Consider the following 19,170-nt stretch of genomic DNA (forward strand, 5'->3'; position numbering starts at 1 on the left):
ATTATTAAAAATAAATAACATCTCTATTTCATATAATCTTTTCTGGCCTACGTAGTTTCTAAAAAAAAAATTCTTGTGACGTCCAATTCTTGTACCTTACTAATAATTGTATTGGCTCCTCCATTATCCACAACAGTCTTCTTTTTACAAACCAATAATTTTCAAATCATCGTTTTGAATATTGTCTTCTGGGATGATGCCAACCATAATTTTGGACCATTTAAAACAATAAATATATATATGTATGGTAAATGGTGTTATTTATTGTTTTTTTAATGAAAATTTATTGGCGTTTTTAAATTAGGTAAGCGATCTTTTTTCTTTTTGTGTAGCCTGTGACAAATAAAGACAATGGTTTCTTAATTATATTCGTATAATTAAACGTTTTTCTGATTCAGCAATATATATATATATTAAATTCAACCCTATAAAAGTTGAGCTATACCTACATGATTCAATAAAATTGGTATTATAAACTCCACATGTATTAAACTTTTTATTTAATAATCAATTATAAAAACAAAACATTTCTTGAAATTAATCAAATTTATTATCATTTTAAATAATGATATAAGATGCTTTAATTTTATGTTGCAAATTTTTTTCATAAAAAAATGGGTTTATTATATGTATATCGTATTTAAACTCATGAACTTGTCATAGTACAATTTCTTTATTTGACGAAGAAATGAGAGACTTAAAACAAACCTTCTGTATAAGCCATACATGTTTTACCCACTCCTATTAATACACTTTTTAGATATAAATATGTGCAGTTTTTGTTTAGATATCAACAAGAATTCAAAATTTATCTCTTATTTAATGATTTGCAAGTCAATTGCTTGTACCGAAAATAAATACATAACTAATGAAAAACTAGCTTTATCCTTACTCAAGGAATCTTTCTTAATACATCGTCTGAGCATATAATATTTTTCATCAATATGCATGTGTTAGTGTTTTAAATTTTAGTTCTACTTTCTTAATGAAGATTTAATTTAGACCTACTGAGCTTTTAAAAAAGACAAGAAAATAATCTTTTAAATCAATAACTTTTTACTACATTTCCTTTTCTTTTTTTTTTTTGGGTGTAAAAACATATAAAATGGTCAAATAACCCCAAAAGTCCCTGTTTTATCAATAATGGAACAAACAAGTACCTCTACTAAAAAAGAAACAATTAAATCTTGCATTTTAAAATGTAAATAAATTAGTAAAATTGTTAACGGAAACCATCGAAATATGGTTTTTCGATAAATGATGACATGCCACTCATAATATTGGTACCATAGTTATAAAATATTATTATTTAAATATGACAAAGATATTATATATACATTAAATTTTCATGTCAAAATTAAATATATATTATGTCAGCACTGTTACTGACATGTCATCTGTTTCCATTACAAATGTTAACAAATGATATATCAATGACTTCAAAAAAAAAAGAAATTTTGGTAGAATAGAAGGAATTATTGATAATAGGAGTAGGAGTGGGGGGGGGGGTACTTTCACCCATATAAAATGGATTTGAAATCAAAGGATTTTTGCTGCCACAAAATTTTCCATTTCGTTTTCCTTTTTGCCACTGCCCTATCTTTTCAGTAACAGTTCTTCCCCTGCAGTAATATGTCAATGGAAAGGCAAACAAACACTAGAACAAACAAACGCAATCTCTGCTTGTTTTGAAGGAAAAAGAATTCCACTTTTGGGATTTCATCGAAATAATCAAATTCACTGTTTAAAATTTTAAAGATTACATAAAAAAACAAAACAAAAAAAAAGTCATATACATTCATTGATCCGTGCTGTAGACAAGACAAAGCAAAGAACAAAGAAAACCAGCAATGTTTTCAACTTCTCTTTTAATTAACAACGTTAATTCGGAGTTAGAACTCTAAATTCTAATTTAAAAACTACTGGTAGCGAAATAAACAAAAGCGAAAACGAGCAAAGTTTTCAACTTTCTCTTCGGACTGTGCATTTCAAGAGAACAAAGTCTCCCAAATCTCTGTAAAAACCTCAACAATTATGCTATGGTGGTGATGAGAGTTCAGTGACAGGAAACACTGTAACAGTTGTTCCAGATCTTTTGTTGCGAATATCTGTCTCTCAACGATCATTTCCACCATTGATGTCCTGAAATCATTGTAGGGATCGCTAGAACTTTTCACTACGGCGAAGCTGTCTTTGACTTTATCGGTTCCACCTTCCAGGGGTAAAACTCCCATCCCCATGTCGGAGCTTCTACCTCTTCTACGACGAACTTTGCACCTTTTACGGCAATTAGAATGCTGTCGGAGAGACTCGGATGAATCCGACGAGCGAGTCCTTGAAGAGAAAAGAGTGTCGGTTTCATCTTCACTGCTAAACCACCACCCACCGTAATAAGTATTACTGTTGTAAGCAACAGATGAACTGAAAAATGCGGCGGTGGAAGACATATACTTGCTTTTAATATGAACCCTTTTGTTGTTCTTCTTTTTCTTGTTTCTGGGTAAGCTTTTCTTTTTCTCATAGAAACCAAAGTCTTTACAGTCGGAGAAGAGATTCAAAGGCATCATAGGAGAAGCAGGCGGCGGACACTTTCGGCCGTCGAAATCGGCGGCGGAGACTATATAAGAGGGATAACGAGCTGACGATTTACGTCTGGGAAGAGATTCTTTAGGAGCATTGATGGCGTCTCTGGGTTTAGAAACGGAAGGGAAGGGTCGAGACTTGGGTGGTGGCGACGACGAAAATGGCTCGACCAAATGGAAGCTGTTGTGCTTTTCAGGTGAAAAAACAGGTTTCTCAATAACGTCCGACATGTTCCGGGTCCGACAAGAGGCAAACGAGGATCGAAACATGCGAGAGATTCTTAGCTTGAATGGATTTTCCATACGGATCAAGCGAGAGAGGTTTTTTCTTCTTTTTTGAGAGGAGAGTGGTGATATAGCAATGCAGAAAGAGAAGTTATATATAAACATGTGAGGAATGGAATTTAAATCCCGAAAACTATTAAAATATTATCTATTTGTCTTTATTGTGTTAAACTTTGGGTTAAGGGTTAAGACGACTTATTTTTTTGGGATTAATTAGTGATATAAAATAAGGATGAAAGTCACGGGTAGTCAACTTTTCTTACCTGCTTTAATTTTCTTTGTTAAATTTGCGCGCTTAAATTGTTTGCAAATCAAAATTTAATTACCGGTTTTAAAATTTAATCACATTTTGAAAATGGAGAATTTTTCAGGTTAAAAGAAAAAAAAAGGGTAATGAATTGGGCTGGCCAAACCTAGTTTGGGAAATGAATTCCAGGTATGGTATTGTTACATTTAATGCAAACTACCCATTTTTGTTTATTGAAGGATATATTTGGAAGAATTGGAGGATAAAAAATAATTTGATAAAAAGAAATTGGTAAGGAATTTGGGCTCCATGCAGGTCCACCCTGACTTCTTAGAATAGTAGTAAATTTAATTTGTTTCATTTTTAATTAAAATAAAATAATAAAATTTAGTTAAGATATTATCTCCATAAATGTTTGAATTTTATATAAAAATATAGGGCAAATTACACCATTAATCACCAAATTATGGGTAAATTTAATTTTGGTCACTTAACTAAAATAAGTTACAATTTGGTCATTAAATTATTTGAAAGTTTTCATTTAAGTAATTGAAGAATTCAAAAGGTTTTTTATTTAAGTCATTGGGCTATTAATTTTTTCAAAGTTCCGCTAGCAAGCTACAAGCGACAATTCAACTAATGGTACGGTAGATCAATACACATTGACAAGTAAAAGAACATACCTTTAATCCAAGTCAACCTAATGATCAGTGCCGGAGATCAGAGAAAAGGAGTTGTTTGAATTTTGGTTCGTAAATTCGTGATATCCAAAACTGTTTAATGAAAAAAATTAAATTGTAGAAGAGAATGGGAAGGCGAGCTTTCAACTGGTGTAAGCAATGCAAACAAAAAAAGGCCATATAGCACCGATTTAACAACCTAATGACCTAAATGAAAATTTTTGAATAGTTGAGTGATCAAATTGTAACTATTTTTAGTTAACTGACCAAAACTGAAACTTACTCATAATTTAGTAACTAATGATATAGTTTACCCAAAAAATATTAATCATACTTTATAAAATGAATATAATTCTATTTTACAAGTACCGTCTAAATTTCACTAAGCAATAATATTATTAATATATTATAATTTAAAAATTTAAAAATTAAAAAATAATAATTTGAATTTCAAATATAACGTTATATAAGTGTACAACAGTCACTGTCAAATAACATCTAAAATTTTGACAAATAAATAAAAATATTATAGAAAATATAATAATGGTTAAAATTCTTGGCTAATACCCAATAATTAAAATATAACGAAAATTGGAATGTTGAATAAAGTAGTTAAAAAAAATGTACATTGAAGATTAATTTTATAATAAAAGATGTATTTAAGATGAACAGTGTTAATGTGGGAAACGGGACACCGACTTCTAATAGGACATTGAAGAATGACATATCATTTCTTTTCACATACATGAATTGGGGTTGCTGCCGTATAACAACACAAATTCCTTTCTATGACCATTCCTCCCCCCCCCCTTGTCCCTTAACCACCTATACGAATATGCTTCAAAACTTTATTATATATGAAAATATCCTATAATTCGATATGACCCTATTAGCTATAGAGGATGGATGAGGGTCCAAGAATCTAGATCGAAATCTCTACTTGTCTAACAACAAATAATGAATATGGATTCATAATTCTTATTTATCTATTTATTTTTAATACTTATGTTTCAAAGTTGTACGTAAACAGGACAAATCAATAAACACAAGGAGTACTCTCACATCAAATCTATGTCTATATATATTTCTATTTCCCCCCCGCGAAAATGGTGAATAGTAAGACAGTGAAATTAAGAGTATCTCACTGTCTGGGAAGCTTCCAAACAACAAAAACACATAGGATCAAAGAGCTTCACTTGGTTACTTATTACCCTTTCAATTGTTGGAAATGCCACAACAACAACTAACAGACAGTCTTTGAGTGGTTGAGTTTCAGCTTTTTTATTTAGAGTATGAGGTCAAGTTCAGTCACACCTACAAGTTTTTACTTTGACTGTTTTTCTCCTATATTTGAGTGTTTTTTGGCTGCTCTTTTAAGGTTAGTTAATATAACATTTTTGGTAATTATTTTCAGAAGCTAAACATTATTACTATATAGAGTGTGCTCTTAGTAATTTAATTTTCTTTTTATGACTAAATACTCTTTAAAGTTACTAATATCTTCACTTAAAATATTAAAATATTCACAATTGCATTTGATTTGGTATAAATATTACATTAAATAACCTTCGATGATCATTTCGAATGGGTTTTTTTTTTAATTTAAAACATCCCAAATCCCAACATAGGGTGGCAGCATATCCATGTGGGATTATGACTTTTATAACATTATATTATAAGTACTGTTTTGTGGGTTTACGCCAAATTTTCATGTGCAATTGTCTCTTAATAATACATTTAATTTTTAATCAAATAGCTGCTTTATAATTTTATTATCGATATATGTATATATATCTGCTTAATTAATGCAACATTCATGGCGCATAAAGTTTTCAAGAAAATAAATCCTATTAATTGATTTATTATTTTTCTTAAATTTTTTAAGTTACAATAGTTTTCTTAACAGTCATCCGTCATTAACTAAATTTATTTATTTTTATAGGATAATATATCATCCATTATAGGACAGGAACGTAAGAACAAAGATATAAGCCAAAGTCTTTCATGAGATACTAAAAATGGCTTAATTTTCTCATCAGTGCACCCTTCAAAATTATATCATGAACAAATAATCGTTTCTTTTTCTTAAAAAAAAAGGTGTCCCTTGAACTTATTGGTCTCGAATTTTTTTTCAAAAGCTATTTCCGATTTGAGTGAAAAATCATGGGAAATTAGGTTGGCTTAAGTCTTGTTCCAAGCTCTTGTCTTTTTTATTTGGTTTCTGGTAACAAGTTAATAAAACAACAGTGTACTCACCACCATGATTTCACAAATAAAATTACGAATCATTGAAGCCAAAGTTGGGTTAACTTTACCTACAATGAAAAGTGAATAACTTAGTTTATTTGAGTGGCATATTTTGATCAAAATTATTTAGATTATTAATTGATAATAGTTTATTGTTAGACGCTCATCAGTGAAGATTTTATAATAAAAAAATCAAGCTAAGTACAGATTGAATTTAGATTTTTCACATGAGTTTAATGATAAAAAATTTTGTAATGCATTCGATTGAAGATTTTTTTTAAATGATTATTTTAAAAGAATTGATGATTATAATTGATTACCTTTTTAACTCTTATACAGTAGACGAGTTGCTTAGGTTAAAAGTACGAATTAGAGCCTTTTATTTGTTAGTGCACAAATCCAGAAACGAAGTTTAGAATGATTTAGCACTAAAATTAGTCGATGTATCTTGTATAAAATAGAGACGGGTGCCCTGCCCAATACAGCTGAGGATACTGGCCCATCCCAAATGAGCCTAGCGTCTCCCAACCCAAGATTTCGATTTGGACTGAATATGAGTTTCAGTTTTCTTTGATATAAAGCATTGCCCCCACCCAGCATTATTAATCCAAAACAGAAAATGTCCCATGTTCCTGCTCATATATTCACCAGTCTAAAACATATTCTTCCATGATAAGATATGTTTAAGCATTCAAAACCTCAACCATGAAATTTGTTAGGGGTGGAAATTGAAATTCTAATTTTTATGATAAAAAATATAATTTTATCATTTTAATAGTCTACATCTTTATAATTTTTAAAAGATTAAATTAAAATTTTATATTTGTAGTAAGATCAAAATATTTTACAAATTTAAAATTTTAAAAACTTAAAAAAAAGTCTAAATAAAAGTTTTTTAATTTTAAGGGGGGTTCCCGGGTTCGCCCCTGCTTTTGTTCATGGTCTTATTATTCATAGTTATCTCCATTACCCTAGATACGGGTCGGTAATGGTTACCGTTTAGATTACGTAAGTACCCCCAAAACCCAACTGCCCAAGGGCTAAGACCCAAAACCAATAAGCCCTACAATACAAGGCGTAGAAGCGTCACCCTCCTTCGATGGCTTCCTAACATTGTAGCAAAACGACAGGCAGATACCGACCCACAACGCCACGTTTTGGCCAAAATTGCAGCAGATTACGTTTCTTATAACGTGTGGTCATCACATTCCTCCACCTAAGGTAAGATCCGCTTCAATTCTCTCTCCGATTTTTTTTTAAATTATTTATTACGTGTATATATAACTAAAAAGATTTGATGTAAAAAATAGAATAAATTGGATAATTAGGAGAGAAATAAAAGATATTTTCTATTTCTCGGTTTCCAGTAAAGTTGGGAAACTGAAAACATTCAGTTTATTTAGTTCGAATCTCTTACAGAAATGGCGGCAGTGACAAAGCTTCACTTGTGTACTTTCCAGAAAGACCAACACTTTTGTTTCAAGGAACAGAAACGGAGCTGGTTTAAAGTTAAACGTGGTTGTTTTGTAGGGTTACCCGTTCTAACTAGAAACCGTCGTGGGGCGTACGTTCAAAAGTGTCGGTCGTTTAGGGGAGGAGATGGAGGGGAAGTGGAAGAGAAAGACATGGAAAGTGAAAGAAAGCTCGGGATTTGGACGGAAAAAGGAGATGGGTTTTGGAAATCTTTGAAATCAGCTGTTTTTGGGGTTAGTAAATTTGGTTCTCAATCTCAAGATGAATACGAAAAAGCTGTGGCTAAAGTTGAAGAAGTTTTCTCCTCGGTGAGTTTAATGGATTGAATTTCTCTTTGTTCTTTATAATTCATGTTCTTTATTATGCTCTATAATTAGTAGTTTATGCATGTTTAAATGATATGAGCTATCTTTGAACCAGATTGCTATGCAAATAGGAAGATATATTGTGACCATGATGAGCACTGGAGTGATTCTCTTGACAGGCTTTCAGCTGTCAGGTTAGCCAATTTACTTGTAGATGTTTGAGTTGATTTTTATGATCCATCTCTAAAACTACGATTTTTATAGGTGGAGATAGTCAGATGAATACATTGATTTGGTATAGCTGGGTTGGGGGGGTTATCATTGGAACCATGATTGGAGCTAATATGGTTCTAGATGAACATTGTCGAGCTGGTCCAAGAAATGTTGTTATAACTGGAAGGTACAATATATAATCTGCACTCGGTGTTCGGTTTTAGACAGATACATGTTGCTAATGGATCTATGATACAGAGAACTTACCCTTTTTGTTGGGTTGTGTTTTTGACTGGCCTGGTTTATAGCACAAGGGGTTTGGGAAAAGCGCTTGCTCGGGAATACCTTCTTTCCGGAGATCGTGTTGTTGTTGCTTCTCGCAGGTGGAGTACGAAATCTAAATTAACCATTGTTTATGATGCTTTATATTCGATTTTTTTATATGACTATAGTTCTCACATCGACCTTTTCTTATTGGATCCTGTCGAGACAGTCCCGAATCTGTTGATATGACTGTCAAAGAACTCGAGGAAAACCTGAAGGAAGGTATGACTGCTGGTGGCTTATCTAGCAAGAATCTGGAACGAGCAAAAGTGGTTGGCATAGCATGTGATGTTTGTGAAGCCAATGATGTTGAAAAATTGGCCAACTTTGCCGTCAGTGAACTCGGTTCTATCGACATTTGGGTGAGTTATATGGCGTGGTGTTTGTATATTTTTCCCTCCTCCTGTCACTCTCTTGCATGGAGATGCACTGTAGTGTCATATTAGCATGTTGATGCTTTCAGGGGAATGATGTTAGGTAAAATTTTCAATGAAGTTGAACGACCTTATGTTTATTATGAATTGACTCTTAGCCTTAAGAAATGTGATAAAATCATGCATGGTGATATTATTGAACTTAATTCTTGGACCTGCAAGCAAAGAGGTCCTCGCAAATGGTCATTTCCTATTGATTATGATGACTACTGCAATTGTTGTGTAATTCCTGTTTGTTGGGGTAGGACAAAGAACTGTCTACTCGTGTGCTTAATGTGTTACTCTGATTTGTTTTTCTCCTACAGATAAATAATGCTGGCACTAACAAAGGTTTTAGACCATTACTACAGTTCAGTGATGAAGATATTAAGCAGGTATTTAATTTTTTTTTATAGATATATTACTCGAGCATTTCCATGTTTTACCATTTCAATAATGCAAGCCTCTTAGGATACTGGATTATACCAGGTCCTTACATTTATCATCGTCTTGGTTGCCTCTGCCTGTAACTAGCGTCTGTAACAAAGCTAAGTAGGAGCCAATAGCCAACTAGTAATTGAATTTCTCTCAGTGTAATTCATTGATGTAACACGATATAATTCAGATGCATTAACTCCGATAGCTAGTGGTTGCAATGGTTTTTAGTATATGATTAACAAGATGACAGTACCTTGTCCCTGACTTGCTGATTATGTGGTAGATTGTCTCAACAAATCTTGTTGGTTCTATTCTCTGCACTCGGGAAGCCATGCGCATAATGAAAAACCAGCCAAAGGGAGGGCATATATTTAACATGGATGGTGCAGGCTCTGGGGGATCTAGCACTCCTTTGACTGCTGTGTAAGTTTTCATTACCTTACACTGTAGTTAGTTCTTTTGCTTGTGGTGGGCTGCTACTTATCAACAACGGATCTCAAATTTTCGTAATGTTTTGAAGTTTTCAGTAGTTAATATTGATGATTACTCTTTTTTACAGATACGGATCAACAAAGTGTGGCCTCAGACAGCTTCATGCTTCACTTTTGAAGGAGTGCAAACGTTCTAAAGTAGGAATACATACGGCATCTCCAGGCATGGTCCTTACAGATCTTCTCTTAAGGTATGTTGGATAATCCTGACTTTTGTAAAGCAGTCGCTTTCATGCGTGTCGGCTTGCTCACGAATTTTGAACGTTAAATTTGAGCATTTGGCTATGCAAAACTTGAATGACACGGCGAATAAATTTGTTATCGTTGTTGAATATTTGTTTTTTACTTTTGGCAGTGGGTCAACCTTGAAAAATAAACAAATGTTTAATCTCATTTGTGAGCTTCCGGAGACTGTTGCTCGAAGTCTAGTTCCACGAATGCGGGTTGTGAAAGGGGCAGGGAAGGCCATCAACTACTTGACCCCACCTCGGATACTATTGGCTTTAATCACTGCCTGGTTGCGACAAGGTCGCTGGTTCGATGAACAGGTAATCTTCGATTCTCTGGGGAAAACATTTGTTACAAAGTTGCGATTGTTATAACTGAGAATCCGAACTTTAGAGATGCCACCTTACATCTAAAGCCTGCTTTCATTAATGATATGAGAATATGTTTATGCAGGGAAGGGCATTATATGCGGCAGAGGCAGACCGAATCCGAAACTGGGCTGAAAACCGCACTCGGTTCTCGTTTACGGATGCAATGGAAATGTACACAGAAAATACCTGGGTATCTGTGTTCTCACTTTCAGTTGTTTGTGCCTTCATTATCCTTTCTAGCACGAGCAGCACGTTGCCCGGCACCTGAGGCCAACTTCACAGAACATTATCCAAAACCATCAAAGACTACATTATAAGCATTCCTCTCAGTCAAGGGGGCAAGTATGATTGAAGTTACATATGATAAGATTCTAAAGACTAAACCAGCCATTTTATGGTCGTTTTTTCGTCATTGGAAATATCAGTAATCAAAGAAGTAAGCCTATATATGTCTATCTCCATGTATATACAAGTACTGGCTGAGACAAGATCTTATACTTCTGAAAATAGCAACATAGACAGACATTTAAGATTTTCATTGAAGCATTCTTTATTCCTAGACTTGTAACATGTATTCATGTAATGATTGATACTGTAATGAAATTTGGGTCCTTCCAAAAATGTCGATGATCCCCACCAAGACCATTTTTTCTCCATGATGCTTGGAATTGTTAACATAACAACCTACGCGGTAACATTCTTCCTATTAGCTGTATCAATACGACACTTACACAAACTATTTGGAAGACAACTGTGGCTGAAATGCAGTCATATATAGCCAAAGGAATCATCTGAGTTGAATAATTAAAATCCGTGTCGAACATTTTCATTATTTCCATTTTTAAATGTTATAGGCTTGGCATAACATTCCAGAATATTATAGTCCATTTAAACTTGATTAGCTAAAATGACTTGGTGGTGATGCCAACAGGTAACGGTTGCAATTTGTAACGGACGGGAATCCATAAAGATTTGCTTTAGCATAAAGACGTTAGTAAGAGAAACGAATGTCATGCCACTAATTATGAAAAGAAAAAGAATAATAATCTCCCAATTTTACCCTTCTCTAACCCCTTTAAGAGGTTACAAATACTACCCGTGCTCTTTTCCATCACAAATTTGGAGGATGAAGTGTATTCACAGACCCCAACAATTGACCCTTTAAACTACGAATAAAAAGTGATGATAATTTTTTCGAAACTTAATTTTTAGAATATCTAAAAACCCAATTTAGTTTATATAATTCCTACCTTCATAGAATATGTGACCTTAGAATATATCAGCATCATGCTTAATTGCCGTCACGCCGGGCACGACCTTCAATTAGAAGAAAAAGATAATGAGTCAATAATCAATTGGGATTTTGTATTTTAGGGTCTGGCAATTGAAGAGTCTTTTGAGTATATTGTGTTTCTTTTCCCCCTTTGTGATGTGTTCTCCATTATCGTTGAATTAATATAACAGGGCTGGCACTCAGCAGGCATTCTAGATTTAAAAAAGATAGATATAGTCAAGTCAAACATTCGTGGAGTCCCTCCAATCAAGCTCAAGCCTTGCAGCTTCTCCTCACCTACATCCCCCCCATCGCCACACCTACTAATTGCCGGGGATAAATTAGGGGTGAATTTATCAGAGAAGTCCTCTATTATACGAAAATGATTAAATTAGATGTTAAATAGTATGGAGGCTAAATTAATCCATTTAACAATTAAAAAAGTTTAATTTTATTCGACCGAGACATCCCAATATTAGGTGTAAAAACTGTATTGGGAAAAAAAGGAAGCGGAGGAAATAATATATTTGGTAAGTAATGCTGAAATTAGATTACGAAAATTATTTGATTAATTATTATGATTATTAGGAAACATGTCCCCATCCCGAAATGTTGAAATTAATTAAATTAGCTGTTGGTTTCCAGCTGGTTTTGCCTTTTACTTGGAGTCACAGCTATCACTTCAAATACGTTTCAAATGTGAACTCAAACAAATATAGTAGTAATGGTAGTAGATTTATATACTTAACTCTTGACTTACTCTTCATAATTTTATCTATCAATCTTCAAAATGATATTGCAATTTTCTAATCAAATTTAATGATAATATTCGTCTTACCCTTTTTTGTCCTCTCTTATTTCATTACGTCCAAGTATAATACCTCTTTTCCTTTTTCTGGCTTCAAAAAAGGTCAAACATCTCATTTACTTTTTTCATCAAGAAAATGCAATTAAAACTTTATATGGTTCATATATTGTGTGGGTTAAATTATATTTTACTCTTTTATAAAAAGTAAATAAAAATCATTTTTATTAGTTAGATTAAGGAGCAAATTAGTCATTTCGGTTAAAAATTTCATTCGTTTTTTCTATTAGAAACCGACATGATCAACAGAATAACTAAAAAATTACAAACGGTATGCCATTAACGTATGAAGATCAATTTTTATGAGTAGAAATTGATGGAATTTTTACCAGAGTGACCACTTTGTTCCTTTGAACTAATGTATAGGGATTAATTTGCCCATCTTTTAAGTAGAATCCAACGCTTATAGTTTTACCTAAAATTTTCCTTTCTATTTCTCTAATAACAATATAAGTATGAAAAAAGGAAACAATATTTGGACAAAACATAATGAAATGACTTGCTGCAAGTGATGTTTCATGCATGCAATATTACATATCGAATCACATCATCATCACCACTTAGCTCTCATTGATGTTTAGTGATGTAGAATTTCGAATGCAACGTACTCCCACATTTTATAGATACTCCGTACATATCTTACGATGAGATTCAAAAAACAGTAAAAAGAAATTTATCACATTTTAATGATCTTTTTTCTATTCTTTTAAAGTTTTTTTTTAACTTAAGTATAACCTAAAAAATTGATACCATAAAATAATAAATTAACAAATGAAATTTACTAGTAATACAAAATTTTTTATTTTGTAGCACACAATCACTCAATTTACTTTAAAATTTGTTAACACTGTATATCATTTACAATGAATTTTAATTTTAAGTGCAGTGTTTATAATCAATTCACAAAAATAAAATTGTGGTCCATTTGTCTATAATCTATTAATGAACTGTAACTGTTATCTCGGTTTTAAAATGAAAATAAATAACTTTGAAATTTTTTTATTGTCTCTCATCATGTAAAGGTTGCATGCAATGGTTCTGCCAATTGGTTGCTTTAGAATCCGTCTCTAAAACGTTGTGTTGCACCCCTTTCTCCTTTCTTCTTTGGAACCATCAACGCTGCCAAATTTGGTTGATAAAATTAAGTTGATCTTAATAATTGGATTTTTTTCGTTTTGGTTCCTTCTTAGTAAAAATAAAAAACGGTTGAACCGATTTAATAAAAAGAATTTGTTTTTAACTTTTTCTTTTAGATTTTTATAAATTTTATTTATTTAATTATTATTGGTTTAGCAGTTGAACTACCAATTTGATTATTAAAACACCGAATGTGATTATATAAAAATTTCTCATTATCAAATTTTTATATTTTTTAAATTTAATAATGAGAATAAACTTTATTGTGTGACAAAGTGAAAAATATATAAAAATACCAAAATCAAGTTATGAATAAAAAAAAATTATATTATCTTATTTAAAAATATTTACTGTCAGGCAAAACTTGGGTTATTCAAGTTAGTTGTTAACCTACTAGTTTTTCACGTCAATTAAACTTTGAATGGTGATCCTCTATACAATAATTATTTATATAAATAGTATTTCAATTTTTAAGTCACGATGCGAAATTTCAGATGTAGACCACATTTGCACTCTTTTCTATTGGTGTGAGATGAATTTTAAAATGATAAATGGTTTACAAAAAAAGCTAGTAAATCATTGGAATACTACGTTCTTTTCGTTCAAAAGAGAAATCATTTGAATTCACCCAATCAGATCAATTTTTGCAGAAAGAAAATGTTTTTGAGTTTTCCTTCAATCTGAAATTTAGTGAAGGTGGATTCGGATTTATTGTGAACTATTCATACAAAAGCCCTACCAACCTAAATTGAACGTTGAATTAGTAACTTAAAAAAAAAAAGGAAAAAAAAAACACCATTATGGAAGAATCGGTAAAATAAGGTCCCAATCAACGAAAAATCTGAAAGTGCGTAAAAAAAAAAATCATAGTTAGAAACTTCCAAAAAGAAAAAAGAAATGGGAAAATTACACTGCCAGAAACCCAACTATCAGTAAAATTCTTTTTTATCGCTTAACTATGGAAAGTTACAAAATGGTTACCAACTATTTTTTTTCTTTCTTTTTTTAGCCACCTGCTATTAAATTTAACTCTTAATGTTTGCATATTATGTTAATTAAATCTTATTTTTTTACAATTTGAGGCCTTATTGGTTATACATTACCTAATTTTATCCTATTTTTCACATGAAAAATATAATTTAATAAATAATATGTAAATTAGAAATACTGTTTATTATTAAGCTAGACAATCCTCAAATGTATTGATTTCATTATAATTCAAATGACTAAGAATTTGATACCTCTCGATGATAATTAATTTATTTTTTTGTTAGCTTGAGTTAATCGCCTTTGATAAAATAAATCAAAAAAAAAAGCTACTAGACTTATAATTGGGTTGAATTCACAAAGTGAATATTTTTTGTTTTCAAGCAATTGAATTGACTACTTTTCAAAATTTGGGTCATTTTATTTCTTATTCTTGTTGCTGTTTTTCCATGGAATCAAATGTAGGGACAATGTCGGAAAAGGATTACAAAAAAAAATGCAAAAAAATCAAATTACACAATTTGTAAATATTGAGGGTTCAATTTTTTAGAATCAAGACTAAATTGGTACAACGTATAAATGTTGAGAGTTAAATTTATTTTGTGTTGGTCATTTAACGGTCAGTAATAAAAAAATTGAATAGATAGGTGACTATTTTGTAATTTTTTTATAATTAAATGACTAAAAAAGAAATTAAATAATAGTTGAATGGCTAAGCGTGAAGTTTACCCAAAAGAAATCTAAATTAAGGAGTATTGAAAGGAAGATAAACCGCGGGTCAGTCGCGTAAAACTTAAAGGGGGGACCCACTAAACAGCTCTTTGTCCTAAACTGGACAGCATAGCATAGCGAAGACAAAAAGCACGAGTATTTTGGTTTTGATTTTATATTGTAAAAGGTTCCCAATCCAATTCCAAGCCCAGCGAGAACGGCAGGGCGGGGGCGGGGCCACCTGCATGTGCTAAACAACTACTGCTACTTCTTATTCTACTGCGTTCAAACTTTGTAACCTTACTACACCAAATCGTTTTCTTCAATTCTCACCACCTCAATTAATTTCCTTTTTTTTTTCTTTTTCTTTTGATCCGTTTCTCTCTTAAATCCTTGCTTAAACATTCACACTTTTTTCTTTAACCAAAAACCCAATAAAGTTTTTATTTTTATTTGTCCTTGTTTTAGAGAGAACAATGTCATCGGCACCGCCGGGGGCTACTCCAGCCCCAACATCACCACTGCCAGCAACCAATACTACATCCCCGCCTCCAACAGCTGCCGCGACTCCGCCGCCTACTACTACTCCTTCCCCACCACCCGTTACCCCATCAGCTCCTCCTCCTTCTACCACTCCATCCCCTCCTCCTCCTTCCACTTCATCACCTCCGCCTTCATCCTCTGCCTCTCCACCTCCTCCGGCCACTGAATCCCCACCCCCATCATCCTCAAATCCTTCCCCTCCGCCGCCTTCCTCATCAACACCATCTCCGCCGCCGCCACCGAGGAGTCCCGGTACTGCATCTCCACCACCGCCTCCGAGGAATTCCGGGACTCCATCTCCTCCTCCGCCTCCGTCTGATTCCAGTAATGAGACGCCGACGGGGCTCATAGTGGGGGTAGCAATAGGGGGAGTGGCGATATTGTTGGTTTTGGGTTTGTTGTTTTTATGTTGTAAGAAGAAGAGAAGAAGAAGAGATGAGGAAAGTTACTACATGCCTCCTCCACCTACTGGACCCAAAGGTCAGATCTTTTTCCCGTATTTTGAATAACAGTGCTAATTTAGTGTTGGGGTGTTCTTTTTATTGAATCTGTTATTGTTTTTAAACAAGAAAATTGGGTTTGTTTACTTCCTTTTCATTGTGCATTAGAAGGATGGAAATTTGAAATCTTTTTGAATGATTTTACTTGTAAAAAGCACACGTTTTGTGGCTTTCAATACAGAGAACTTTGTATTTGGCTTTCATATGATCAATTCTTTGACTAATTGAACCTTTTCGATTTCTTACTTGAATTCCAGATGATCCGTATGGTGGCCAGCAGTACCGGTGGCAACAAAATCCTCCTCCGCGTGTGGAGCAATTTGGTGCTGTGGCTCCAAAGCCGACTCCTCCACCAGTTACAGCATGGCGACCTCCATCTCCAGGACAATCTTCTACACCTCCTCCACCTTTCATTAGCAGCAGTGGAGGTTCTGGCTCTAATTATTCAGGTTCTGAAAACCCGCTTCCGCCTCCGTCACCTGGTATTTCCTTAGGTTTCTCGAAAAGCACTTTTAGCTATGAAGAATTAGCGAGAGCAACGGATGGCTTCTCGGAAGTTAACCTTCTTGGACAAGGGGGTTTTGGGTATGTACACAAAGGAGTTCTCCCTAATGGGAAGGAAGTAGCAGTTAAGCAACTCAAGGCTGGAAGTGGGCAAGGCGAGAGAGAATTTCAGGCTGAAGTTGAGATCATTAGCCGTGTCCATCACAAACATCTCGTCTCATTGGTCGGATACTGTATTTCTGGGACAATAAGAATGCTTGTTTATGAGTTTGTTCCAAACAACACCTTGGAGTTTCACTTGCATGGTAAGTTTGTCGTTGAACTATAGTTATTGGTATTCAATGTTGTTGATTCATCTGTTTAAGTGATATGACGGAGAATGCTAATTTCAGGGAAGGGGCGACTGACCATGGATTGGCCGACAAGGATGAAAATTGCTTTAGGATCTGCAAAAGGACTGGCATATCTTCATGAAGATTGTGTGTTCTCCGACTCTCACTTATGTGCTCTCTCTTTAGAGAGAATTTTAATCTTTTACTTTGTGGTAACGATTATTAATGCTTTTCAGGTCATCCTAAGATCATTCACCGTGATATTAAGGCCGCTAATATTCTGTTGGATTTCAAGTTTGAAGCAAAGGTATTGATTTCATTTGAACACTCCTATGTCGTAGTTTTGAATGTGAATTTTTTGCTGTAATTTTGTGGCCTCAACATATTGGGACAATGGATGGTAATTTTGTTTTCAGGTTGCTGATTTTGGACTAGCGAAAATTGCTTCCGATGTCAACACGCACGTCTCCACCAGGGTGATGGGTACTTTCGGGTAAGAAGGCATCCTGCATTCTTGTTACTTGGCACGTTGCTTATGTGTGATTAAAATTTTTTAGTTGTTTTTCCTTACAATTCGCACTATCTCCAGGTATTTAGCCCCTGAGTATGCTTCAAGTGGAAAGCTCACTGATAAATCAGATGTTTTCTCCTTCGGAGTCATGCTTTTGGAGTTGATTACTGGACACAGACCGGTTGGCTCTTCTTTTATGGATGACAGTTTGGTGGATTGGGTAAGTTTATTACTTAGGTCCATATGATGGTTTACTTTACATAGATTTAAATTTCTTAGAATATTTAGTTAAAAGTAAATCTGGTTCGGCATTGCAGGCTAGGCCTTTGCTCACAAAAGCTTTGGATGGAAACTTTGATGGTCTGGTTGATCCAAAGTTACAAAAAGAATATAACCACAACGAGATGACTCGTATGGTTGCTTGTGCTGCAGCTTGTGTACGACATTCAGCAAGACGTAGACCGCGGATGAGCCAGGTAATTCTTTTCAAATTCCAACGCTCATCCATCTCTGTTACATTCTTTATTTATTAGACTCTGACCCCACAAATTATAACCGAGCAGATAGTCCGTGCTTTAGAAGGAGATGCATCATTGTCTGATCTTAACGAAGGAATGAGACCCGGACAGAGCGGTGTCTACAGCTCTTACGGAAGCTCAGACTACGACACGAGCCAATACAATGAAGATATGAAAAAGTTCAGGAAGATGGCTTTGGGTACTCAAGAATTCGGTGCTAGTAGCGAGTACAGTGAACCAACCAGTGAATACGGTTTATACCCTTCCGGCTCGAGCAATGAAGGCCAAACCACCCGCGAAATGGAGATGGGAAAGATGAAGAGGAATAGCTATGGATTCAGCGGAAATTCAACCTCTTAACGACAAATTGGCCTTGTTCATTCCCTTTTGTAAAGATCCCATCCCTAGTCCTCCATTTTCATACTATTAAGACTTTGATTCCAAAAACTGGCAAGGGCTATTTTTTCGTGAGATAACACATTCTTTTATTATCCCTCTAATCTTTGAAATTACGGGTTTTTTTTTATTGTTTGCTCAATTTGTATTTATTTATTAATCCACACAGTAAATAATGGACACATACATTGAGATTGATTTTTCATTTTATTAGAACATGTAGTAGAAATGGGTTAGATTCAGTTGATGGTGTCACGTCGTTGTCCAACTCAAGCGTGTGCTTTTTGAACGTGAGGTGAATGAAAGCTTAAGACTAAAGATAATGGGTGACGGTGGCCAGCACGTGGGAACATTCTTGCATCTTTGAAAAAAAATTGAAAAGCTTAGCTGAGGGTGGGGGGCTTTTCTTGATTGTCACATGCAGAGCTGGCTGCCGTTTTATAAGCATTAGAAAACGAGATAACGGTCAACCGCAATACAAAACGTAATCATCGAAAATGACAAAAAATGTGGGAACATTAAACAGCTCATTGTGGGGTGTCGGCCTCTCTCTTCTTTGGGTTCAGACTGCTGGGTTGCTGCGCCTACCACCAACT

The 19,170-nt window shown here is 34.0% G+C and overlaps 3 protein-coding genes across 3 annotated transcripts; 2 read left to right on the forward strand and 1 right to left on the reverse strand.

The window, feature by feature from the left end:
- Positions 1-1,779: 1,779 nt before the first annotated feature.
- LOC107907215 (transcription repressor OFP8) lies at positions 1,780-2,949 on the reverse strand. The gene has a single exon (XM_016834485.2). The coding sequence runs from the start codon at positions 2,883-2,885 to the stop codon at positions 1,989-1,991; it is 897 nt and encodes a 298-aa protein (XP_016689974.2). The 5' UTR covers positions 2,886-2,949; the 3' UTR covers positions 1,780-1,988.
- A 4,315-nt stretch (positions 2,950-7,264) lies between these two features.
- Positions 7,265-10,918, forward strand: LOC107907214 (probable chlorophyll(ide) b reductase NYC1, chloroplastic). Its single transcript, XM_016834484.2, has 10 exons — positions 7,265-7,822; positions 7,935-8,013; positions 8,084-8,219; positions 8,341-8,415; positions 8,526-8,718; positions 9,096-9,164; positions 9,491-9,630; positions 9,767-9,889; positions 10,054-10,246; positions 10,380-10,918. Exons 1-10 carry the CDS (start codon positions 7,463-7,465, stop codon positions 10,563-10,565), a joined length of 1,554 nt encoding a protein of 517 aa, XP_016689973.1. The 5' UTR covers positions 7,265-7,462; the 3' UTR covers positions 10,566-10,918.
- Positions 10,919-15,414: 4,496 nt separating this feature from the next.
- Positions 15,415-18,779, forward strand: LOC107907213 (proline-rich receptor-like protein kinase PERK1). The gene is made up of 8 exons (XM_016834483.2): positions 15,415-16,293; positions 16,571-17,122; positions 17,210-17,296; positions 17,386-17,456; positions 17,566-17,642; positions 17,739-17,880; positions 17,978-18,136; positions 18,224-18,779. Exons 1-8 carry the CDS (start codon positions 15,747-15,749, stop codon positions 18,536-18,538), a joined length of 1,950 nt encoding a protein of 649 aa, XP_016689972.2. The 5' UTR covers positions 15,415-15,746; the 3' UTR covers positions 18,539-18,779.
- Positions 18,780-19,170: the final 391 nt, after the last annotated feature.

This window comes from Gossypium hirsutum, chromosome D05, assembly GCF_007990345.1.
Source record: "Gossypium hirsutum isolate 1008001.06 chromosome D05, Gossypium_hirsutum_v2.1, whole genome shotgun sequence".
NCBI classification, from domain to species: Eukaryota; Viridiplantae; Streptophyta; class Magnoliopsida; order Malvales; family Malvaceae; genus Gossypium; species Gossypium hirsutum.